General features: G+C 48.1%; 2 protein-coding genes across 3 annotated transcripts in view; one reads left to right on the top strand and one right to left on the bottom strand.

Moving 5' to 3' along the window:
• Positions 1–9,601: 9,601 nt before the first annotated feature.
• On the top strand, positions 9,602–24,508 carry DNAJC16 (DnaJ heat shock protein family (Hsp40) member C16). Of its 2 annotated transcripts, none has more exons than XM_042478206.1 (15): positions 9,602–9,709; positions 12,559–12,733; positions 13,948–14,014; positions 14,762–15,107; positions 15,671–15,855; positions 16,072–16,176; positions 16,484–16,642; positions 17,008–17,138; positions 17,306–17,489; positions 17,674–17,856; positions 18,175–18,251; positions 18,769–18,849; positions 19,257–19,352; positions 20,087–20,254; positions 20,448–24,508. In XM_042478206.1, the coding sequence occupies exons 2-15, from the start codon at positions 12,567–12,569 to the stop codon at positions 20,851–20,853; spliced, it is 2,355 nt and encodes a 784-aa protein (XP_042334140.1). In that variant the 5' UTR covers positions 9,602–9,709; positions 12,559–12,566; the 3' UTR covers positions 20,854–24,508. The 2 variants fall into 2 exon arrangements, with proteins under 2 accessions (XP_042334140.1, XP_042334139.1); XM_042478205.1 differs by lacking the exon at positions 9,602–9,709 and adding an exon at positions 10,389–10,706.
• The window catches only part of AGMAT (agmatinase), a 4,733-nt gene continuing 3,872 nt past the window's right edge, over positions 24,389–25,249 (bottom strand). Inside the window, exon 7 of the mRNA XM_042478210.1 lies at positions 24,389–24,771. Within this exon, the coding sequence (XP_042334144.1) occupies positions 24,698–24,771 (74 nt within the window). The 3' untranslated portion in view covers positions 24,389–24,697. The remainder of the gene's footprint in view (positions 24,772–25,249) is intronic.

Genomic DNA, 25,249 nt, shown 5'->3' with positions numbered 1-25,249 from the left:
TTGATTAATGGCTGAAAGTAAGTCAACCATTTTGGCAAATCCCACTGCTTCACTTGGGTCTACTCTATGGCACTGGTGTGGGTTTGGCTCCTAAATCGGGAACTTTTCCAGACTAACCACCAAACAATTTCCCCCATTTCCTCCAAAACGTGCTACCGCTCCCTATCTCGTCTTTCGGTATTATCCGAGGGTTTATTTCAGGACACCGCATGACCTGCCTCACACGTCTGCTAGCTCTGAACATTTTGCATCTGCCCATCTTGTTCCACAAGGACATGTTGGCTGCCGTTCTCCCCAGAGAATTGGGGCTACGTAATTCGTTCATGTTGCAGAAGCTCGTTGCACCTTCCGCAAAGAACAGTCCACTGTAAATGTCCCCGGGGACCTGAGCGCATGGGGCAGATTGCATGGAGGAGGTGCTCCCATAGGTAGCATTGACCTACTGTGTGAAGTCCAAGGCTTTCACGGCCGGCATCCATAGTCTTTTGTGGGTTTGGGGGGCACTGTTGTGGCCATGTTCTGTAATGCGCTCTTACATGGGGCTACCCTTCTTTTGCTTGAATTGTACAGAATCTTGCACCGCACACAGAGGTCCGCCTTGTCAGTCTGTCACAACTCCTAGCAGGGCATCATGCATAAATTAAAGTGTTGAGGCTCAGGAGGCCTTATCTTATGGGATCCCCTGCTGATTGATATTGGAGGGAACCCTCTGGAAGTATGAGCTGCCTTTCTGGAGCATGCTCAAGCCGCCTGCTGCCCTTCAAGCAGGAAGACGGCCCAGAGAAGGCTAGCCTTGTTTTCCTTTGCAAAGGTTCCACCTCTGTCTTGGAACTTGAGCTGCATTCTTGAACCCAACGTGTGGCCCGAAGCAACTGCTCTCACTCTTGGCTACTCTAGTTAGGCGTCTGTTTCTTCTCAGCCACAGACTCCTGGCTTTCATTGCACCTGGGTCTCAGGCCCTCTTTGGATCATGCCTGGCATCCAGAGATTCCTGAAGTGAGTGGAGAAGGAGGAAAGGGCAGAGGTCAACAGATAGTGGCCTTGGGGGGTAATGGGGCCTGGCCAGCCATAATCATGTCCCTTCTTTTTTCTTTCTCTCTCCCCGGCTCCTCTCATTATTCATCCTTTGCTTGCAGGTGGCTGTGAAACCTATTCTTTGGATCATCAAAAAGATCAGGCGAGAAAAACAGAACGATGAGACACCAAGTACGCAAAGCCTCCTTCCTTCCTTCCTTCTTCCTTCCTTCCTTCCTTCCTTCCACTTTCTGATGCAGCCCGGGCACAAAAGATTGCCTTCTAAGTCTTTACAAAGCCAAAATGTACAAAACGCAGTTGCTTTTACATCATGCAAAACCTTGAGTCTTTAAACCCTGAGGTCACACTTCAGTTGCCTTCATGATCCTCTCTCCAGCCTCTGCCCCATGGCTTCCTTTGGGCTTTGCTGGGTGGGCCCTCTGCCTCGGGGGCCGTTGGGCGCTTTTGCTCCACTGGGGTTGCTATGCCAAGCCCAGCTGCCCAGAGGTCAAACCAAGTACACTCTCTTCACGCTGACCCTCTTGATGGGTAGCCCACCCCACGGGAGATACCCTCATTGGAAATTGAACATACAAAATAATTTTGACTGCAAACTGGCTTCAGACTCAACCCTTTTAGGCATTTGCAATGTATATACATTTCAGTAGTCAAGTAGCCACCTCTAAGAAATGTCACCACAATTCAAAGCACGCTTCCTTTTCCCAAACGGCCAAATCAATATGGGGCCAGGTGGCCATTTCATCTGGGGTTTACCTCGGGACAGCTGGGGCTGGCGGTTGAGAGGTGATATTTAAATAGGGCTATATATTTGAAGGGATGTTGTATTGAGGAGGGAGCAAGCTGTTTTCTGCTGCTCCAGGAATAGGACACAATGGAGCAATGGATTCAAAATGAGAGGAAAAGAGATTCAAACTTAAGAGGAACGTCTGACAGTAAGGGCTGTTTGAGTTGGAAATTCTGTCTGTCTGTTGTTGTCTCTGTCTGTCCTTCCTTTCCTTCCTTCCTTCTTTCTATCCTTCTTCCTCATTCCTTCCCACTTTGGATGAGGGATAATAATAATAAATGACGATTAATAATCATATGTTTTTTGTGCCTGTTTTCCAGAACCACAGATTACCTATGTGGATGAGGCCAACCCTGGACGCTTGGATGCAAGGAGGGGCAGCATTCCCTCCTTGACGGTAAAAAAACAGGTAATCCCCCCCCCCTTTTTCCCCTTTTCTGTCCAAATTCTGTCCACATTCATTCTTCTTTATCTTGATGGATTGCGCTGAGCTAAAGAGGAACCTTTAGAAGCGACAGAGAAAGAAAAATGTGGGGAGGAGTGGTACTCATGGGACCACAGGGCCAACTGCGTGGGTCTCCCTTCTCCCTTTCTTCTGGAAAGGCCTTTAGGATCAGGGCCACCCGGAGACCAGCCCCTTGTACTAACTACCTCTTTCACTTTTCTCCCCCCATCTTTGTAGGATTTAGACACTGATTCCTCTCCCGGACAGGCTGAATTTAATCCCATGTCAGACCGGTACGTTCATCTCACCAAATGACCAAATGACTGGCACATGAAGCGGTCTTTCCTGTTTGTTTCATGGTTTCTTTCTTTCTTGTCCTTCCTTCTTTCTTTCCTTTCTTCCTTCCTTCCTCCCATTTTCCTTCCTCCTTCTTTCCTCCTACTGGGACTGAGAGGATATGATTTGTTTTTGTTAAATATTTTATTATATAATATCATGCTTTTCCTGTCCCTTTTTCATTTGGAGGGAAATTCTGACATGGTTGAGGAAGATAGTACTTTGATGTGTATGATGTCCTTTTCTCCCCCCCCTCCCCCCCCCCCCCGGTTCCTTTCATTGGAAGACTGTGCAAACCCTTTCTTCTATTTGCTTGACAGGATGGCAGTGATTAAGGAAGGACCATCAGGGCAAAGGAGAAAGAAATAGTGAGGAGATGAATACCTCCTTCAAACTCAGGGTAAGGGGCAAAAACTGGGAAAGGCTTTGAGGCTCAGGGCCACCCCAAGACACCCTTCTACCTCCTCTTCTCTCTTCACTTCTCTTTCCCCCCCTCCATTTCTTTATAGGTGTAAGCAGCGATGCCTGCCCCCCCAGGATGATAGGTAGCTCGCCAGACGACCGAATGACTGGTACATGAAGAGGGTTGTCATATCCCGGTTTCTGCCAGGACCTTCAACGCTTTGGGCCAGTCCGGCTCCGGCTCCCGGCTCCGGCTCCCGGCTCCCACCTCCTCTCCTCCTCTTTTCCTGTTTTCTCCTGCGCGGCAGTGTCAACATGCTACAAGACCTAGCCGCTTTGCTAGGCCTTGCTGAGCTCAAGGGGTGCTTGGAGCAGAGCCTCCACTGCAGTGGCAGTGTACCAAGGCCTCCCTCCAGCAGTGGAAGGGCCGCACACTGACACCTGGGCCTCCGCTTCTCCATCTCCGGGGAGGCCGCCGCAGGCGGACGTGCTCTGGGCTCAGGCCGAAGCCTCCTCCATCTCCCAAGTGCAGGAGGGTGGTGACATGCTTGGGGCAGGTAATGGGCCTTCTGTGCCGCCTCCACCTGCCTTGCTGACATTTCGGCATGGTGGGCAAGCAGCAGGGAGGCCTAGGCCTGGCAGGCCTCCTGGGGCTTGGGGGGGGTTATTAATGTTTTCTTTTTAATGATTGTGTTTGGCCTTTAATTGGGTGTCTCCTCCAATTAGATGTCCCCACAAGCAGTCTTTCTACGCATCATCCAGCCCCATTGGTTTCATGGTCCTTTTCTGTCTTTTGCAGAATCCCACAAAACTCAGAGGGCCTCCTCTTCTGACTCGGAAGGCAGTTCTGTGGAGTATGACGTGTACAAAACTTGGATGTTTTCCGGTGGAGGAGAGTTTTTCTTGCTGAACACTTTTCCTTTGCTAGGCAAGGTCTTGTGGACATACAGCAAATAGGCATTATTCACCCCATCATTTCCACCCATTATCATGTTTTTCTCTTTCCAGACAAGGAAGGACTTGCACTGGCTTGTGTAAGAAGTTCTCCCATTACTCCCAGCCAGTGAAGCTATGCACGGCAGACAATGTAGCAGAGATGCACTTGGCGGCCATGCTGGACCCATTACTTACATCTTCTGAAACGTAGGTGGATTCCCTCCATGCATCTCTGTTTTAGGGGCTGGGAGTCCAGCAGCAGGGATGCGATTTCTCTTTCGTCCCCTTTATTAGGGGTCTGTGATGAGCTCCATGTGCAGTCTTGGTGTCACCCGATTGCGACAGAGCTCGCTGCATGCATCAGCTCATGGTCCAAGCCAATGCAGGCTTCATGATAGAGGACCGCGAAGGAACAACATTTGGCCAAGGTAAGGGCTGACCCTTGCATGACTCAGCACAGGAGGAAATGCAAAGGGTCCCCATATGCGGCGGTGGCCCCCTCTTCTTTCCGGATTGTTTACAAGGAGCGGTCTCCTTTCTCTCCCCAGGTGAAGGCGGTCAGAGCGATTGGTGCCGTGGTCAGACATATCAGCGACCGTCCAGACTTTGACTACTGCTTTCCCATTTTACCGTACCGCCATAACAAACATCCTGGTCAGCCAGTCCCAGCCTTTGAAGCGGGGACCGGCAGCCAGTTTAAAAATACGTGGCCCCAGGGTAAGTTGTTTAGAAGACTAGGCTGTGGGCAGGAGTGGCCATTGGGGCTAGATCTAGGAATCCGGCCCCTTACTAAACATCTTTGCTGTCACCTCTCTCTGGCCTGCTCTCTCTTTTCTGCAGGGAAGTCATTGATATCCTTGGAGTTCTGTCCAGAGGATGGATCTGGTACAAACGATGAAGAACAAGATCTGCCCCGGATAACACCCTCGCCAGTGGTTTTGTTTCCCTCTCTCACTAGTGCTAATTTTAGATAAAATTGACCATAGAGTTGCACTGGAGGAGCTACCAAGGCCTAGTAGAGTACTCTCTCTAGGAATTCTAGGTCTTCGGTTGCCACTTTTGAGTTGCTGGGCTTCCCTATAAAAGGGAGGTTGGCACGTATGAGCAAAAATCATATCTTCTTTCCTCGCCCACAGGACTGAAAAAGACATTGCTTCAACCAAAGACCAACTCTCTGCTGCCTTCGGATGAAGGGAAGGATCATAGGACCACAGCTTTCCATGCTGACTTCGGTTCCACCTAGGTTTCAAGTGTCCCCTCCAGGTCGAGCTGCCTGTCCTGGTTCCAGAGCTGGGATGCAGCTCCACCAACAAGGAAGAAGAGGGAGGGCTAGCACTCAAAAGGCTCGGCCTGAATTGAGCTCTGGGGCTTCAGCTTCAGAGACCAGCTGGGTGATTTGATCCAAGGAAGCGAAGGAAGGGAGGAAGGAAGGAAGGACTAATTCTCCCGGCAGCCCCCCGCACCATACCTTCCCTGCCACTGCTGGTCAGTGCGGCCGGCGTCCCGAAGGGCTCTTTCTTCCCCCCCTTACCTTTCCCCTTTTCATTCCCCTTTTCGCTTTCACTCCTTCCCCCCATTCTTCCTTCTCCCTTCCTCCCCTTCATGCACCTTCCTCTTTTTCTCCTTCCTTCTTTTCCTCTCCTTCCCTTCCTTTTTCTCGCTCCTCCTTCTTTTCTTCTCTTTCATCTTCTTTCCTTCTTCCCCTTGCTCTACTTGCCCCTCCTTCCTCTTCTTTTCTCCTCCTTCTTCTCTCTCTTCTTTCCTCTCCTTCCTCCTTACTCCTCTCCTCTCCTTCCGCTTCCTTTCTTTCCCCCCTTCTCCCTCCCTCCCTTCTTTTTCTTTCCTCTCTTTACTCTCCCCCTCACTTCCTTCTCTTCCTTCTCCCTCCTACTTCCTCTTTTCCTTACCTTCCCCCTTTCTTTCCCCTTCCTCTTCCTTCCATTCCTTCTCCCTTCCTTTCTTTTCTTTTTCTTTCCCCTCCCTCCTCCCTCTTTTTTCTCTCCTCTCTTCTTTCTTTCCTTCTCTTTCCCTTTTAGAATCCATAAATCATAGAATAATAGAGTTGGAAAGACCACAAGGGCATCCAGTCCAACCCACTTGCCATGCAGGAACTCTCAATCAAGCATACCCAACAATGGCCATCCAGCCTCTGTTTAAGACCTCCAAAAGGGACTCCATCACTTCCAAGGGAGTGTTTTCCACTGTTGGACAGCCCTTACTCTCAGGAAAGTCCTCCTAATGTTAAGCTGGAATCTCTTTTCCTGTAGTTTGCATCCTTTCTGGTCCTGTTTTCTGGACAGGCAGAAACAAGCTTGCTCCCTCCTCAATATGACATCCCTTCAATATTGTAAACAGGGCTCTATATCCACGTTTAACCTTTTTCCCAGGCTAAACATCCCCAGCTCCCTAACTCTTTCCTTATAGGGATTCATGGTTTCCAGACCCTCCCATTTTGTCACCTCCTTTGGACACATGGCTACAGTCTCTCACATCCTTTTTTATTGTGGTGCCCAGAAACTGGGCAACAAATATTCCAGATGGGGGCTGACCCGAGCAGAATATAGTGGCACTATACTTCCCTTGTCTGACACTATCTTTTTTGATGCAGCCTAATAAAATTGCATTTGCCTTTTTAGCTGCTGCATCACACTGTTGGACTCTGTTCAATTGTGGTCTACTTGGATTTTTCAGATCCTTTCACATGTAATTTATTCAGCCAGCTGTCCCCCATCCTTATCTGTGATTTCATTTTTGCCCTAAGTACCATTGACATTCAGTAAATGGTTGGTGGGCTTTCTCATTAATTTGTCCTGCCTTTATGTCTCAGTAAATCTCCACCTCCCTTCCTTCCTTCACGTTTTCCTCCTTCCTTGCTACAACGTACGGTGATAACGGCCTTCCGCAGTACTAGACCAGGAATGATAAAGAAGAACGAGAACTACCGCGGCAAACAGCTCCCCGCGACCCCACCCCAAAAGGGCGGGCGTGCGGGAAACATACGTTACGCTCAAAGAAAGAAAGCGAAGGCTGCGGGAGCCTTCCGTGGCTGTCTTCCTACTTCCAACCCTTCCGCATGCTTCCTCACTAGGATTCCTGCCCGCTGGCGACGCTGGGGACTCAGATGAGTCACAGCTTCACACTGAAAAGTCCTGCCGACTGAGTGCCGACTCCATCCCTACCACTACAAGCGACCACGTCCCATCCTATCAAAAGTTGCAGACCGCCGCCCGCAATCAGGTTAAAACTTAAAGGCCGCACTTAAATGACATCACTATCCTTGCCGTCCGCTTTCCTTCATCGCTTTATACTCATTCCTGACTCGACACCTACTTCCTTCTTCCTCCCCCTCCTTCCCTCTCTTCCCATCTCCACCCCCTTCTTCTTCTCCCTTTTTCCTCCCCCCCCTTCCCTTTTTCCTTCCCCTCCTTTCTACTCCCTACCTCCCATCGCCCATCCATGCCCTTCCCATGCCCATTCCCATTCTCCATGCCCATCCCCATGCCCTTACATTCCCCTTGCCCTTCCCATGCCCATCCCACCCACCCCATCATGCTGTGGAAAAACCCTTTTCCTTCTGAACTTCTGGAGCAGTGCCCGTGAAGACCTTTACCCGGAAGCGTTGGGGATTATACAGTGGTTCTGCAGTTGTTACCTAGGTGCATGCAACTGTATGTTCATCTTCCTCTTATATGTACCTTCCGTCTGCCTTGCTTTCAAAATGGTATCAATGCTATTGCTGTGTTTATGTGTAAGGAGAAGCCAACATGGCAACCAGTGCGCTACTGAAGTGCTAATGCCATGATGGTACAAAAGTGCCATTCATCTCCTTTTCTGAGTACAGAGGTTTTTCCAATGGAAACAGCCTGAAAACTCTGCTGAAAGAGCTTTGCTGGCATTGGGTGCTATGTGTTTTGACGTGGATGAGATGAGGGGCACCACATTTGCATGGGCTGTGCTGGCTGCCTCTGATGTTGATAAACAGCTTCTATGCCGGGTTCAGACCCAGGATCAGTCCAAGCACTGACTATGCCATACTTTAACTTTTGGCTTTTATTAATATATTACTTTATAGGAGTATGTAGAGAGATCTTGTAGCACCTTTGGGACTAAATGAAAGAGAAGAAGTTGGCAGAGTGACCTTTCCTAGACTCCAGTATGCTTTCTAAATGCATCTGAGGAAGTAGGACTGCATCAACTTCTTTCTCTCAGTGAGTCTCAAAGGTGCTATATATCTTTGACATCGGATTCGACAGGCAACCATGGCCAATCTTTGAATTCCACCGTTGTTTTATATTAGTGTATTATTTGTACAGTATTTAACATTTGCACGGTGGTGTTTTGTCGTTTGCTTTTTATTGTATGTGTTTCTATTGTATATGTTCTGACCACCTTTGTGGAAGGGCGTTATAATACACTTATCATTATGCTTTGGTTGTGAGTTCTTCCATGGCAGGTTGGATTGGATTGCCTTTGTTATTCTATGATGATGATGTGATGATTACCTGTCCAGAGGAAAATGAGGCATCCGTTGCTCCTGAGTCCGGAGCTGCTAAGCTTTGGGGAGATGCTCCAATGTGTGGAAATACCGCAGAGTGGAGAGGATTTGTTGGAGTCCAGTTGTGCGCAACACAGCCGTCAGTGTTAATGTGATCCATTGAGTTCCTGAGCAGAAGCCAAAAAGGGAGAGAGGGGATATTGTCTGCCATCCTTCAGAAATGCTCCAGCGCTCATCAGAAACAAAAAGAAAGCCTTTAGCATCCAATGAGCTTTTGGAAACACAGAGACGCACAACATAAGATCAGGAGGGATGAGGGGAGAGTTGGGAAGGAGGAGGGCCACCATTGATTCCAACAGCTGCAATGACCGTCTTTTGTTGTGACTTCCTTCTCTTTTGCAACTTTCCTCCAAGGAGGCCTGGCCTCATTCACAAACTAAGCTGGAAGCTGGCACTGTCCGCAGGCTCCTCCAAGCCTGAAACCCAGGGAAGGGATGGCAGAAGCCCTTAACCCTTCCTCAGCCACTGGTTCATGCCATGCGCTCCCTTCTTGGCAGCAAGAAGCACCTTCCATCCACCTCATCAGACTCTCAGACTTCATGGCTTGTTTCCTTGCTTGCGCCAAGCATGCAACAATTGACTGCACACAAACTCTCTCAGTCTGCGCATAGAGGGCTGGCGCTTTGCAACCTGTAGCTACTCATCTGTACCTCCAACCTCAGCCTCTGTAAAAATACAAGAGGACCCGGGATCTGGGCCAGAAGGAGCTGGCACGAAGCTTGGTAGTGAAGCCGGTGCCAGCTACAAAGAGCCTCCGAGGCTGCTGTTGTTGATTTATGTTGTTGCACATGGCGCTTTGCAAGTAAAACAACAAACAATGCTGGGCATACAATGTACAATATAAGGCCATGCTAGAGAGTGCAGTGCGCCCGGGCCATAGGCGGGCTTCCCATATCTGGACTCAAGATCATGCGGACGGCAAGCCCCCATAGAATGAATGGAGCCACAGACACGCTGCTTCCGGGAGGGGAAGCCCCACCTTCGGCCACGCCCTCGGGACTCCGCCTCCTCCTGATGACGACACAAGGCCGTATTAGGGCATTGGAGTGGGGATAGACCTTAGCCGCGCCTTCTTTTTGCTCACGCATGCGCAGTGGCCGCTCCTCTGCCTCCTCCTTGACCCGGACGGAAGTGAGGCGGCGGCGGCGGCTGCGCCGTCTCTATGGTGACGGCGGCCGGAAGTGGTGTCCAGGGGGGCGAGAGAGGAGCGCCGAGGGTGGGTATGGCCGGCGCCGTTCCTCGCGAGTCGACCCCGAGGAGGGAGGGGGCGGGGAGGGCTTCCCTCGGGGTCACGTGACGCGGTGGAGGGGAGGACGGGGACGCTCTAGCCATGGCCCCGTCCTCTCGGTGGTCTGGCTGGAGGACCAAAGGGAGGGGGAGGAGGAGGAGGAGGGGGTCTTGTTTTGGGGGCAGAAAGAAGGGGTCTCCTGCCTTGAGAGGAAGCCTCTGTGGGGAAATGAGGCCCAAGACAGCCACCGGCTCCCTCTAGATAAACACCTATCTATCTATACCTATCAATATCTATCTTATCTATCTATGTCTATCTCTCTCTCTCTCTCTCTCTCTCTCTATATATATATATATATATATATGTCTATATCATTATTTATCTATATCTATCTATTTATCTATGTCTATCTCTCTCTATTTATATCTATACCTATCTCTATCTCTCTCTCGCTCTTGCTCTCTCTCTCTCTCTATATATATATATATATATATGTCTATCTCTATCATTATTTATGTATCTGTCTATATCTATTTACAGTATCTATGTCTCTCTCTCTCTCTATTTATATCTCTCTATATCTATCTCTATCTCGCTCTTGCTCAGTCTCTCTGTGTCTCTCTCTCTCTCTATATATATATGTGTGTCTATCTATCTAGGTCTTATAGCTGTGATGCTGTGGGGAAGGGTATGTGTGTGTGGGGCACCTTTTTGTCATTGTCGCGTGCCTTCAGGTCCCTTCAAGACTCATGGCGACCCTCCTGTCTTGGTGTTCTCTTGGCCAGATTTGCCCAGAGGAGGTTTGCCTCTGCCTTCCCCTGAGGCTGAGAGAGTGTGACCTATTGCCCAAAGGCACCCAAAGGCTTTACATGGCAGGGGCAGACCTCCTCTGAAGACATCTGGCAGCCAAGGTGGGATCCGAATCCTGGTCTCCGGAGTCCAACGCTCAGAACGTGGCACCATGACAGCCCCACCTCCCTTTTAGGTGCAGATATATGTGTGTGTGTGTGTGTGTGTGTGTGTGTGTGTGTGTATGTGTATATATATATATATTAGAATCCTAGGGTCAGAAGAGACACCAAGGGCCATCCATTCCAACTGTTTGCCATGCAGGAATACACTATCAAAGCACCCCTGACAGATGGCTATCCAGCCTCTGTTTAAAAACCTCCAAGGAAGGGAGTGTCTTCCACTCTCAAACAGCTCTTACTCTCAGGAAGTTCCTCCTAAGGTTGAGCTGGAATCTCTTTTCCTGTAGTTTGCATCCATTGTTCTGGGTCCTGTTTTCTGGAGCAGCAGAAAACAAGCTTGCTCCCTCCTCAATATGACATCCCTTCAAATATTTAAACAGGGCTCTCATATCACCCCTTAACCTTCTCTTCTCCAGGCTAAATATCCCCAGCTCCTTAAGTCTCTCCTCATAGGGTTTCAGACCCTTCACCATTTTGCCACCTTCCTCGAGACACGCTTCAGCTTCTCCATATCCTTTTTGGATTGAGCTGCCCAGAACTAGACACAGGATTCCAGGTTGTTTGTTTCAATGGAGATGGCAGCCGAAATCACTCTGAGTCAATCTCTTCCTTTTACTGGGACCAACTGGCTGGCTGTGGTCCCTGCTTATGCCGTAATGCGCTCCTGAGATAGATCTGCCTCCTCATCCCAAGGCATGCCAACAAGGAAGAGGGCGGAGGGTGGCTTTGGCCGGCTGGTGCATCTTTCAAATGCCACCCCTCCTTCGTGATCAAGGCTGCTGTAGCAGACTAATCCAGAGTGTAATGGAGGGGTCTAGGGTCCATCGGATCCAAAGCAGAGTGAGACCTTGTCTTGGCAGAACAACCCCATTTAGGGCCTTGTCTTTGCAGGTGTGTAGGTGTCCACAAAACGGGCTGGTGTGATGCTGCCCTCCCTGCACCGAGGGGATCTGATGGTTGGGGTTGCTGTTCGTTGTTGTTGTGCCTTCAAGTTGTTTCTGACTTATGGCAACCATAAGTCATAAGTACCGTATATACTTGACTATAAGTCAACCTCATGTATAAGTCAAGGGCAGGTTTGTGGGGGTCAAAATTAAGGCTTTTGATATGACCCGTGGGTAGGTCAAGGGCAAAACCTAGGGGCATGTAACAAGTGAGCCAAAGAAGAAAGCAAAGGGAAATGATGCCAAAGAACATAGAAAACTGCGTCAGTCGTAACTTTTTATGCTGACCCTAAAGGCTGGATGGATGAGAGACTAGAGAGGGGTTAGTGTTCCCAGTACAGATTGCCCTCTTGCCTTTCACCGAGGGATGATCCTTTGCAAAATAAGAATTAAAGTACAATGCTAATATTGACCCGTGGATAAATTGATTTGATTTTTTGGGTCAATTTGACCTAAATTTCTAGACTTATACATGATTATATACAGTAAGCCATAAGACCATAAGTCATGGTATCTTGGGTTTTCTTGGCAAGATTTGTTCGGAAGAGGTTTGCCTTTTCCTTTCTCTGAGGCTGAGAGAGTGTGACTCACTCAAGATCGCCCAGTAGGTTTCCATAGCCAAGCTGGGAACTGGACCCAGAGTCGTACTCCAAGGCTCAAACCACTATGCTCTCTACATTCAGTACTTTCCTTGTAAGATGCCGCAAGACCTACTGTTTTGGTTGCGATAAACATGGCCAGCACTCTGTAAGTCCATATGTCTGACTACCTAAACAGTTCCTCTTTGCTGGGCTTGGGGTGAGCTTTGCCATTTTCAAGTTTCATCCTGCATTGCTAACCTTATTTAGGGTATTTTTATTTGATTTTATAACCATTCCCTTTTCTATGCCTGTGAATGTCCTCTTGTGCCGATCCTTTGCAGGAAGCAAGATGGAAATGAAACGGCTGAGCGTCTCCCTGGTTGTGGTCCTGTTTCTCATCCTGGCCCTGCAAATCTTGTCCGCCATTGATTTCGACCCGTACCGGATCCTGGGGGTCAGCCGGACAGCCAGCCAGGCGGACATTAAGAAGGCCTACAAGAAGCTCGCCCGGGAATGGTGAGCACATTGGAAATAGAAATTTGGAAAGCATTGAAATCTTGCTTCTGGCTGAACTAGGTTGGAAAGGCAGGTTGCATATTTCTTGAACCCTTGCAGGGCTTTGCTATGAGCAGCAGTAGAGAAAAGGGAGTTTTACCTAAGGGAAGCGGGTGAGAAGATGATGTGGGACAGGAACGTTTTGTGCTGTCGGTGGGGAAGGAGCTGGAAAAACAGGATGAGCAAACTTGTTGGAGGGCCATAGGATTGTTGTTTAGTGGGATGACATGCATACTATGCTTGCATAAGGTTCAGCCACCATCCTCTCCAGGCAAAGGATTTCAAATGACAGGACTTGCTAAACAGTGAATGGTAAAATACATGATCGCCCAAACCCATTCCTTCTTCTCCATCTTGCCCAGTGGAAGGCAGAGATAACTCCAGAGTAAAACCACTTTTCCCTTCTCCTGGAGAAAACAGGAGCCTGTGTCAAGTAGCCAAGAGCGCTCCGAGGCTGAACTTAAAGGAAGTTTTCTTCTAAGTGAGAAGGATTGCATTCAGTTTGTAGGTATCATATCTTGGAGCATCCTTCTCCAGGCATAGTTTAGGAAGTTGCAAAGTTGCAGAAGCAGATTGCATTTTAAAGTTACCTTGGAACTGACAACCAGCAAGGGAGAGACAGCAGAAAACCTTAGCCAGCAGAGACTGTAGCGAGGGATACTGGGAGTTGCAGTCCAGCATCATCTGCTGGAAATGACTGTTGGAAAGCAGCTATAAGATTCTTCTAAAATTCGTTTTTTCCAAAACTCTCCCTTTTAGTGAGGTTTGGAAAGTTAAGCTGGAACCCTGTTCATTATCAAACATGAGACTGTGTTTAGGTGAAATCCGGAAAGTCTCAGAATGCACCAAGGGCTGCGTAAATCTTGTATTCCTTGTTAATTGGACCGTATTTCTGTGTAGCACACAGCCCTGTGTTTCCCGCCTCTGTCGCCACGCTTGCATATGAAACGCACCTCTTAAATATCTGCTAATTCTCTCTTTCCACTTCCCTCCAGAGCCCTGGGAATAAGCCCTTGCAACGAAACCCATTTAAACATCAAGCAGATTAAGCCTGGCTGACAGTCTCTTTAATGAATGCCACTTCTGTCTCCTTTGCCCACGCAGCACCAGTCTTGAACTCAAGTTGGCAGCCTTGTGATCCAACTACTGACGGTCTCCTTGTGTTTGCATTCCAGGCATCCCGACAAAAATAAGGACCCGGGAGCGGAAGATAAGTTCATTCAAATCAGCAAAGCTTATGAGGTATTAAATGCTCATTTCTGCTTTTGGACCTCTGCATGTGAGATGTGAGAATATGCATTTATTAGAAGATGTAACCTTCATTGTGAGGGTGAAAAAGAGTTGTTGCTATGTACCTTCAAGTTGTTTCTGATTTATGGCAGCCCTAAGGCGAACCCGTCATGAGGTTTTCTATAACGGCTGACCAAATGTCCAGATATAAGTCCATTGTAAATTTTGTGTATGCATCATTCTTTCAAATGTTGAAAGTGTTGCTAGATCTTCTATCTGTCGGAGATAGATATGTGCCTTCATGTTGCCTGTTGACTTGGGCCACCCCTGGATTTCACAGGGTTTTCTAAGGCAAGGGATACTGAAGAGGTGGTTTTGCCAGTTCCTTCCTCTGAAATACTGTCTACAGCATTCGTTGGTGGTCTCCCATCCAACCACTAACCTTCTTAGCTGACCTTCATCTTCCATGATCAGATGGGATCCGGTGCCTTTAGGCCAGTGATGGCGAACCTATGGCACGCGTGCCAGAGGTGGCACTCAGAGCCCTCTCTGTGGGCACATGTGCCGTAGCCCCAGCACAGAGTTTGCCAGAGTTTGTTACTAGAAAGCCAGAGGGACATGGCACTTTGCAGTAAATAAGTGGGGTCTGGGTTGCAGTTTGGGCACTCAGTCTCATAAAGGTTCACCATCACTGCTTTAGGCTATTTGGGGACTCACACAAAGGACCGAGAGTTCAATTTTCATGTTTGTCTCCCACAGATCCTGTCCAACGAGGAGAAGCGATTAAACTTTGACCGCTACGGGGACGTGGGCGAAAATCCAGGTTACCCCCAGCAGCAGCAACAGCAGCACCATCACCGCCAGTTCCACCACTTCCATGAAAGCTTCTATTTTGACGAGTCCTTTTTCCATTTCCCGTTCAACTCAGAGCGCCGCGACTCCTCCGACGAGAAGTACCTGCTTCACTTTACCCACTACGTCAATGAGATCTTGCCTGACAGCTTCAAGAAGCCGTACCTCATTAAGATCACATCAGACTGGTGCTTCAGCTGCATTCACATTGAGCCTGTGTGGAAGGAGGTGGTCCAGGAGTTGGAGGCGCTGGGTAAGCCAAGCATGCAGGGGTTGGCGGTGGCTGGGGACTGGGACTGAAAATGGTTTACGATATGAATTAAAAACAGAACATCTGAAACAATTTGTTGTTTTTATTGAGTTCCTTCCGGTTGTTTCCATCTTACAGCAACCCTAAGGTGAAACTACTGCAGGGTTTTCTAGGGCTGAGAGTGTGTGACTTGCCCATGGCCGAGCGAGGAATCAAACCCTGATTTCCAGAGCCACTGTCCAATGCTCACACACACTACCGCACCACAATATGGAGCACAAAGAGCATTGAAAGGCATCCAAAATTTTAGCTCTTTGCTTTTGCTACCTTAGAAACTGCGGCACTAGTTGATCCGTGATGATCTCCCAAACTCTACACCTTTAGTTGTATTCACAGGGAAAAGTGTGTGTGTTTATGTTGTTGCGGGTTTTTTGGTGCAACCCCAGCATGCCAGCTGGAGGATTCTGGGAGCTGCATTCCAAGAGCCACTTTCCCAAATCTGGTTGTGACCACAGCCTTCCCATTTTCGAGATTCCTTTCAAACTATCCTTCTTTACTTTTTTCAGGTGTGGGGATTGGGGTGGTCCATGCCGGTTACGAAAGGCGGCTGGCCCATCACCTGGGAGCACACACCACCCCATCGATCCTGGGGCTTATCAATGGGAAAGTGACGTTTTTCCACAACGCAGTCGTTCGGGAGAATCTGCGACAGTTTGTGGAGAGCCTCCTTCCTGGGAACCTCATTGAGAAAGTAATTAAGAACGGGTTGGGAAAAGCTGGTCCAAAAGGTTTCGCTTACTTTAAATAAAAATCCAATGCACCCTTGGTATCTGCTGAGGGTTGGTTCCAGGAGCCCTTGTGGATACCAAAAGCCATGGATGCTCAAGTCCTGTTACATACAATGGCCTAGTAAAATGGCATCCCTTGTATATAAGGTACTGATACTTTGTTATGTCCTGCATTGAAGATTACAGATAAAAACTACGTCCAGTTCCTTTCAGAGTGGAAGAAGGAGAATAAACCCCACGTCCTTCTCTTCGATCATATGCCTCTTGAGCCACTGCTGTACAAGGTAAGAAAATAAGTAACTTCTTGAACTAGATCACAAATCCCTTTTGTAAGCTCAATCTGCCTTCAGGCTCTGGGAAGGGTAAGGAGGAAAACAAAGTGTCATGTTTGTGACCAATTTTGGGTAAATTTGGGCTAATTTTCACGTGAAAAATATCACCCCCAAATTGTCCCAACTTTTAAAAACATTTGGTGGAGAGGTCTTGGGGTTTTTGAAGGGCTTGAGGAGGGTTTCAGGAGCCGCATGCCAGCTTCAAGCTGTACTTTGCCCACCTTTGGTGTAGCCTTAGCACCTTCGTCTTCCTTTCCAGCTGACTGCCTTTGCCTACAGAGAGTACTTGTCCTTTGGCTATGTCTATGTCGGCCTCCAAGGAACGGAAGAACTCTCCAGCCAATATAACATCAACGTCTACACACCCACCATGATGGTCTTCAAGGAAAACATCGATAAACCTTCAGATGTCATCCAGGTAGAGAGCACTGTGGTTGCCAAATGTGAGCTCTAAAGCAAAAGAGGAATTGGCTCGATGTTGTGGTGGTTGTGTTGCGATCATTTCCAACTTGCAGCCACCCTAAAGCAAACCTATGATGAGGTTTCCTTGGCAAGAGTTGTGCAGAGGGGATTTGCCTTTGCCTTCCTCTGAGACCGAGAGAGAGCGACTTGCCTAAGGCCACCCAGTGGGTTTCCAAATGGAGTCTAAATGGAGACTCTTCCCTCATTCAGGATATTGCATTCCCTCATCACAAAATGCTTCACAGTTCATAGAATATCGTCATAGTTCCAAAAGTACTTTCATCCACTGAAAACCTGTTTCTTCCCATCTTCCTTTGCCAGGCCCGGGCCATGAAAAAGCAGCTTATTGATGACTTCTTGTCCCAGAACAAATTCCTGATGGCAGCCCGACTCACCAGCCAGAAGCTTTTCCAGGAGCTGTGTCCTGTGAAGAAGTCCCACAGGCAACGCAAGTCAGTCCTCTGATGGGGGTGGCACCCCTCCTTTGCATGGCTTCTGCAAATTTAGGGGTTTGATTGTGACAGGGCTACGGTGCCGCTCCAGTGACAGGGAGCAAATCCACCTGGGATGGTTCTCTTTCCCCAAAATGGCAAGTATTCTCTTTCTCTTTGTGTCCTAGGTATTGTGTGGTCTTGATTACTGGAGAAGGAGATAAATATACAGCGGGGTATGATGCTTTCCTGGCCTTTGCCCTGGCCAATACCAAGGACACCGTGAGGTTTGTGCACATCTACAACAACTATCAGCGGCAGTTTGTCCACACTTTGCTGACGGACGATGAAAGCTTTCAGGGGAAGTCAGTGGTGAGTGTTCCAACCCAGATAAGTCTCGTAAGCTGTTCATAATGGCATAACTACAAGTTTAGTAAGGAGTAAGTCTTTTTAAAAACCCACACACCAACAACCCAAAGCTAGTTCCTTAGAAGCTACTGTTTGAAGCCTGCCCTCTTCCATCAAATTATGGTCTGGTCCTCTGTCTCATATCCAGGTGGTCATCTTGGAGAGGCGCAATGATGTTGGCCGGGTGATCTACAAAGCCCTGGAGGATCCCTGGAGTGGCAGCACAAAGGACAACTTCATCCTCCTCGATCTTTTGGATCAGCTGAGGATAGACCCAGGGTTCCTCTCTTCGGATGCCATCCTGCCAGACTTGAACGATGAACTTGCTCCTGTAAGGAACACTGTCGTTTACTAAGCAATAGTGCGTCTGTCTTGTGGGTGTTTGGTGGTGGGGTGACTAGGAGTTTTTGTTGTTGTGTGCTTTTGAATCATTTCTGACTTATGGTGATAAGCTATCTTCTGTTTTTCTTGGCAAGGTTAGTTCAGCGTGGGTTTGCCATTGCCTTCCTCTGAGGCTGTGACAGAATGACTTGCCTAAGATTACTAACATTTTTGTTTTGCTGCTGGGACCATGGATTGGTGAGCATCTTTTCTGATGCTTCTGCCTAGCAGTCACTCTGTCTTTCTCTCTCTTTTGATCCAACCGCAGGTTTTTTTCCTTCGGTGGATCTATTCCAGCATGGACTACCTCTCAGACTGCTGGGACAGCCTCTTCCACAACAACTGGTAAGCCTTCTAGGTGCACAGCAGCCTTCTCTGGGTTGGTGAGAGAAGAGGAACCCGCACAAAGACAAGAAGGAATCGCATGCTAACAGACTGAACTTCGTGGTGCTTTGGTTAACAGTGCTCAGCCATGTGGTTTGACACCACTTTAACAGCCATTATCAAATGGGTAATGGAGAACTGGGGTCTGAAGGGAGGGGAGTGTGAAAGGATGGATGGCCCTCTCAATGTGCCATCCCTAATGGGCAGCACCCAACAGTCTTTGGCAGCTGCCAGCATCTTGACTACAGCTTCTGGGACATGCCATCCCAAGAACTTCTGGATGGCGCCTTAATTCCAATCCTTGTGCTATGCCCTAATTTCTCTCCTCTCCAGCTGCCAACAAATAGCAGGGGGGATAGGAAGGGAGGTTGCAAAGACAGACAGAAGGGAGCTAATCCTTAGCTTGCTGCAGCTTAAAATCAGAGCATTCAGAGAAAGATTCCGAAACCGACAGCTTCGCCGACTGCCTCTCTTACAGGCGAGAAATGATGCCTCTCTTGTCCCTGATCTTCTCAGCCCTCTTCATCCTCTTTGGGACGGTGATTGTTCAGGCTTTCAGGTAAGAAGCCATCTGATTCTCCTTCTCTCCCCCTTTCCTTTGTATTTTCAGCAGTTTCCTCCTTGTTCCCTCTTCTATTGATTTGTCATGTTTATCTTGCATCTTAACGTGATGTTAAATAAACTCCTGGCTTCATTTTACTAATGCTGCCATTCTTTGAATGGGTTAAGTTTCTCCTGCCTGTTCCAGTTTGTCACAAACTGATTCTGACCATGCTCCTATATTGTAAATCTGATGTAACCCAGTGCTGCCGCTCCCTTCCCTGAGCCTAACTAGGGCTGTGGTCCTTCAGCCAGCTACTGTTGAGTAAGATACGTATAAGATTAAGCTGCAGCCAGTTAATACCAGGAAACTGTATCTCAGACCATTTCCAGTCCCTTACCTGAGACGATCATTGCTCTTTTCAGCGACTCGAGCGATGAGAGGGATTCGCCTCCCCCCAAGAAAGAAGACGGGCCCCCAAGGAATGAGAAGAACGACACAAGCTTCACCAAAGAGAACAGGTTCCTCCGGCATTTGCTTTGCTCCACACTGATATTTCTGATGATTCCTCTTGGGCTCAGTGAAAAGGCTAGAGTAGCGGCAGGCTTGTGCTGGGAAAGGTTAGAGGTCTGGTACTCCTTTTCTGCTCGAACTCAGATTCTGCCGCTTTTGCCAATCCATGGCTAGCTGAGATCCCTTAGAGACCAAGCATACTGTACATCCCTGGGATCGTTTTGTTCCCCCGCTTCAAACTGACAAAGAAATGTACTGAAAAAATGGCAATTGCTGCTCTTAGGATCCTTCAGGAGTGACCATGCTTATTTGGGCAGTTTTCTCCCTACTCCTCAGCCATGCATTGATTTGCCTCTAACTGTTGTCCTTGTGTGCCTTCGAGTCATGTCAGACTTACGACAACCTTAAAGTGGGGTTTTCTTGGCAAAATTTGTTCAAAGGGGGTTTGCCTTTGCCTTCCTCTGTGGCTGAGAGCCCAGCAAGACTGATCCCTGTTTGCCTGCGTTCATGCTAATGCTATCCTGAACAGACCTTTTTTCTCCTTGCAAGATTGCATTTGCTTTTTTAGTAGGTGCTTCACAAGGGTGGCTCATGTTCAGTTTGGATTCCACCAAGGCAGACCAAGTGTGCTACAGCACAGCCTCCCCCCATCCCATATTTGACCCTTAGAGGAGTACTTCAATGCGTGGTTTTTGCCTTTCTTTGTGTTGAGTTTTATCTTCCTTTTTTGTGTTTCTTGCAGAATCCCCAAGAAGGGCTTCGTAGAAGTAACGGAGCTCACAGACATCACTTACACAAGCAACCTGGTGCGCCTGAGGCCTGGGCACATGAATGTGGTGCTGATCCTTTCCAACTCCACCAAAACCCCTCTGCTGCAGAAGTTTGCCCTGGAGGTCTACACTTTTACAGGGTGAGTATCGGGCGCCGTCTCGAGCATGATAAATTAAAATCCAAAACATACATCACCGGTTATGAGGCTGTACAAGGGCACATAATACATTGCCCTCTGTTCCGATGTGGAGGGACCACTGCGTTTCAGATTCTGGAACTCTGGATAAAGGAGACTCAACCTAATATAATAATTCATCCTTCTCACCTCCCAGGAGCAGCACCTTGCACTTCTCCTTCCTCAACCTGGACAAGCACCGGGAATGGCTCGAATACGTGTTGGAGTTTGCTCAGGATGCCGCCCCGATCCCCAACCAGTACGACAAGCACTTCCTAGAGCGAGACTACACTGCCTACGTCTTGGCCCTCAACGGCCACAAGAAGTACTTCTGCCTTTTCAAGCCTCGCCGCTCCGAGGACAACGCAGACCTCCTGCTCCCCGGAGGATCCTGTGAGGATCCCGACGTCACCGGGGAGGCGCGAGGGAAGTCCTCCTCCTCTTGCAGCCCACAGGCCAAGTTCGCGAAAAAGAAACTCAACAGATTGTCCTTGTGGATGGAGCGACTCTTGGAAGGCTCCCTACAGAGGTTTTATATCCCCTCCTGGCCCGCGCTAGACTGAGATGTCATTTTGTGTGTGTGTGTTTTTTAAAAAAGCAGGGTTTTGAAAGAGAATTTGTCGCACTGCAGACTTTGAAAGAGGACAACCGGAAGCATCTCTCTTTCCAGGAATTTTACCTTCTGTCGGATAGATGGTAGCTTTTTAGACAGATCCTCCTAGGTTGTTCACTTCCCCTATGAATTAGAAGCATCTTTTCTTACCTTTGGACCTAGGAGTAACGGAATACCATCGTGCACTGACATCCGTCATCATCACCAAACGATTCCAAATGTCCATACAGTCAGAAACAGACTGTCACTGGTGGCCCCCCTCCTGCCATTTTGGTCCTGCCTTTTCGGTTTTCTGATGCCAACAAAAACCTTGCTGCTGCAGACCACTCTTGTGTGTGGATTTTGGTTCTTTCCCCCCACTTTCTTTAAAATGTTGGTTCTGTTTTACTGCACACCCTCCTGTGTCGATGTGTAAGCGATTCAGGTCTCTTCCTGTGCATGCTACAAAACTCATTTCACAGGCAGCTCAATGTTTTCTGCTTCCCGTAACCATTCTTTTTTTAAGGAAAGTACCTCCTGTGTGGGTACTAAGTGGAGGAGGAAATGTGTGGGGCAGGGTGGCTTTGCAAACCGGCAATCCCTCCATCTCCAGATGCAATAAATCCACACGTAGAGCCCACCAGGTAAGCCTCCACCAGTACAAGGAGCGGTCAATCAAACCGTGAAATACTAGAATAGACAAATGAGCCATTGAAATGTGTTTGTTCTTTCCGGCACCTTCCTGCTTGCTGTCTGTCTGTCTCTTTCTAAACACCTTTTTTTGGAGCCATACCTTGAAACCACGTTGGCAAACTGTAAACCTCAAAACTGCTATGAGCCAATAGTTGTGTGAAAGTGAGAAAACCTTTAAAATTCCCCGCTTGCGTGAGTTGTCCTCCCGGCATCCCATTTCCGCTCCCATAACTGCCAGCCGCACACCTTTCGGACAACAACTAATGAAGTTGCTTTGTGTCGAGGAACTTAAGTTGTGTCTCTGATGATTGTATCTGCCACGATAGTTCAGGGCTTCGACGCCTTGAATCGGCCAGTTGTCCGGTACTTGATTTTCCCGTCTTTTCCCATCTGAATAAGCTGTTGTCGTTTTCAGCCTTTTTGAAACTGGTCTCAAGATGGCTGTTTGTTTAGAAAATTGCAAGGCTGCCTTATTGCTGTTTTCCCTGCCGTTCCCTTTCAGAATGCACCGTTCCGTATAAATACAGGGTTTCTTTATTCTCATCTCTTGGCTTTCTCTTTTAAAAGCTGTTCTACAAACTGTGCCGACAAAAAGAGCTGCCGGCTGTAACATTTCAGGCTGCAGAGCATGTGTCTTTATGTGTGCGTTGTACATTTGAATGTCCTCTGTGTCGGGCCAACAAACCTTCCCCTCTGTAGCAACCTGGCGCATCAGATGGCGATTTAATCGAGCCCTTTCCCTGATAGGCTACATTTCAACATGCAGGGACCTTCCTTGTGTTCAAACATGTGCCCCGAATTCTGTAGCCTTGTAGCCTGTAGATTGTTTGGAGGAATGTGGTCTTTTGTCACTTTGCCAATGGTGACTTCTAAGGGGGGACTTTGGGACTTTAGATGTGCGATTGTCTGCTGCACTGAGAGGGACATGGAGCCGGTGATATGGCACCAGCCCTGGCTCTGTATGCTCAACCTTTCCCTTGTTACCTGATGCGGAGAGGCTTTTGGGGAAAGCAGCTGCTTCCCTGTCACTCAAAACAGGTAGGAAACCTTCCATTTTGCTGAGAAGGGCAGTGCCACTTCTTCAGCTGTGGTCATCTCTTTATCAAATCCTTCCTGACAGTTTTGACAAATAGCTCCCCAAGATGGTCCTCAGGTTTCTAGACCGGTTGGATTCTATGACTGATAAAAATTTTGGAACAAGGTGCCTTTAATGGAGCAGAACCTCTTGAGTGGTTCTTTGCAAATAAGTCTCATCCTCACTCGCTGTACCCAGGAAGCCTGGCTTTGTTAGGGTGCCCTTGGACAGATTATAAGGAAAGGTCTGGGTACGAATTTAAGTCAGGCTTCCTTACAGGGTTCTTGCAGCAGAGCCATGTTGGCTGTGTTGCTGCCTTCTAGCCTTCGGATCGGAACTCGTGTCTCAGTTGAATCAGAGATCAGATTTGAAAATACAAAGATTGTGCTGGCCTAGAAGCCATTGCTGTGGTAATTACGTGGATGTTGGCAACCCATAGCACTAGCATCAATGCACAGCCATGTGCATACGATTAGCATGCATTTCCTTGGAGACTTCCAGGCAGAAGAGCGATGGGGAGCCTGTGTCCCTCTGGATGTTGCTGGACTACAACTCCCACCAGTAAGGCCACTGGGAGTCAGGGAGGCAACATCTCAATTTCTGCCATCTTGTCTGAAGTTGGCAAGACAAGGGCAGAAATATACCACAGATGACAGTTAATGGAGGGTAGTTGAAACATTATGAGGTAGCAGTAGTCTTTTGTGGGATGAAGTGGGAATCCTAACCCATTTCTTCCCCCAAATGCCTGGTGGGGGTGCTTTTCGACTACATTCCCTGACCTGGTGCCCAGTTAATGCAAACCACCTCGTCTTTTTTTGTTGCTGAATTGGGCACTGGCTGTGGGGCATTTGAGCTGGCAAACGGGTTCATCATCCACAGTGGACTACCACTAACCAGTGGCATCTGAGCCTAGGCTGATTTGCTGAAAGAGAAGCACCTTATGCCAGCGATGTCCAAACTCTGGCCCTCCAGGTGTTTTGGACTTCAGCTCCCAGAAGCCTCAGCCACCTCAGCCAATGGTCTGGGATGCTGGGAGCTGAAGTCCAAAACACCTGGAGGGCCAGAGTTTGGACATCACTGACCTTATGCTAATTAATTGGAGGCATGAAATAATCTCAGAGCTTGAAAAATCTAGGGCTACACTGGAAAACTCTAGACCTTTTCACACTCTCCAGTTGTGGCACTACAATTCCACTTTAACTGCCATGGCAACATCCTATGGGATCCTGGCTGCAAATTTTAAGGATCCCCTTCTCTAAACTACAAGTCCCAGGATTTCATAGGACGTCACCATGGCAAAAGCGGAGTCATGAAACTATATTTTTGGGGAGAAAGGCCTCTCCAAAAAAGCAATTGCTCTGAACCCACACTATAAAATAAGTAGATTTGCTAGTAGCAATCTACTGCTGAAGGACATGTTAAGACGAGAAATGTTCATTTTAAAGGGTCTGTTTCTGTTCAAGGATGCCTTGGCTGTTGGACACGTCCAGAGCTTTTCAGACTCAAACCTGAAGCAGACCCTTTTGGAGGGGAGATGTTAGCATAGCGTCCGATTCCCCCGTGTGCCGTTTACTTTTGCCCCTGTGACTTAAGAATGGTTCTCTCTCAGGACCCCGGTATGAATAATCCGCTAGTCCTAGGTTGGGAGTGTTGGTTTGAAAAGAATACTGCTAAATATTTTGCACTTTTGATACTCTGTTGGGGACAGGGAATAAATAATTTATTGGGCAAAACTGTCTTCTTCATTATTATTATTTTGTATTTGTGAACAGGCACTAATTCTATTTTTGGTTTGGTTTTGCTTTAAAGACTTACAGATTCGCAACCGATAAAATAAACTTATTTTAAAACGTGTGACCAAGAGGCGATCCGGTCTGGTGATTCCTCAATGGAGGTGGGATGGGGTTACTTTGCGGCAGGGACGGGAATAACCTTCTCTAGCGTTCGTTTCTCTAGTTGGCTTGGTTCTGTATCAGGACAGAAACAGGTCTCTCCACCTTTATGAGCCTCTTCCGTACAGGGAAAAAGTAAGCTTGCCTGGAATCGTTTAGGCCGATTTCACTCGAAGGAGAGAGCAGAGCATTTCAAAGAGCAGGTTTGCTCCCAGCAGGGCTGTGTTACCTATCAAGAAAAGGCAGAGAAAATGTTCCATCAGTCGATGAAAAGATCTAGGCATTTGCCACCAAGCTGGCATTTTTGGGGTGCTGGTGGATCCATGGCACAGAGGCCGAGTGGAGCAGAGACACAATAGGATGGCACAATAGCCATCCTCAAATATTTGAAAGACTATCAAGTAGAAGTAGAAAGGCTATCAAAACAGAAGTACTGTAGGTGAAGTATACAGTCTGTGGGCCCTACAACGCTATTTTTCTGACCAATGATCCCTTCTGAGTCCTCAAACTGCCCAAAAAGTCGAACAAAAGACTGCAGAAGAGCAGCGGCAAGTCAACATTGCTGTAATAGCAGCAAAGGAGATCTAAGGAGGCGTTTGGGACAAGAAGGACCCTGTGAAGCGCACAGAAAAATCAGATATTAATTGTATGGGGTTTTTTAATGTAAGCTGTCCTGGGTCTCAGCCTTGGGTTGAGGGCAGGATATG

Source organism: Sceloporus undulatus, chromosome 7 (assembly GCF_019175285.1).
Source record: "Sceloporus undulatus isolate JIND9_A2432 ecotype Alabama chromosome 7, SceUnd_v1.1, whole genome shotgun sequence".
NCBI classification, from domain to species: Eukaryota; Metazoa; Chordata; class Lepidosauria; order Squamata; family Phrynosomatidae; genus Sceloporus; species Sceloporus undulatus.
Note: the sequence above shows the minus strand (reverse complement) of the source record. Positions and strands in the feature narration are given on the sequence as shown.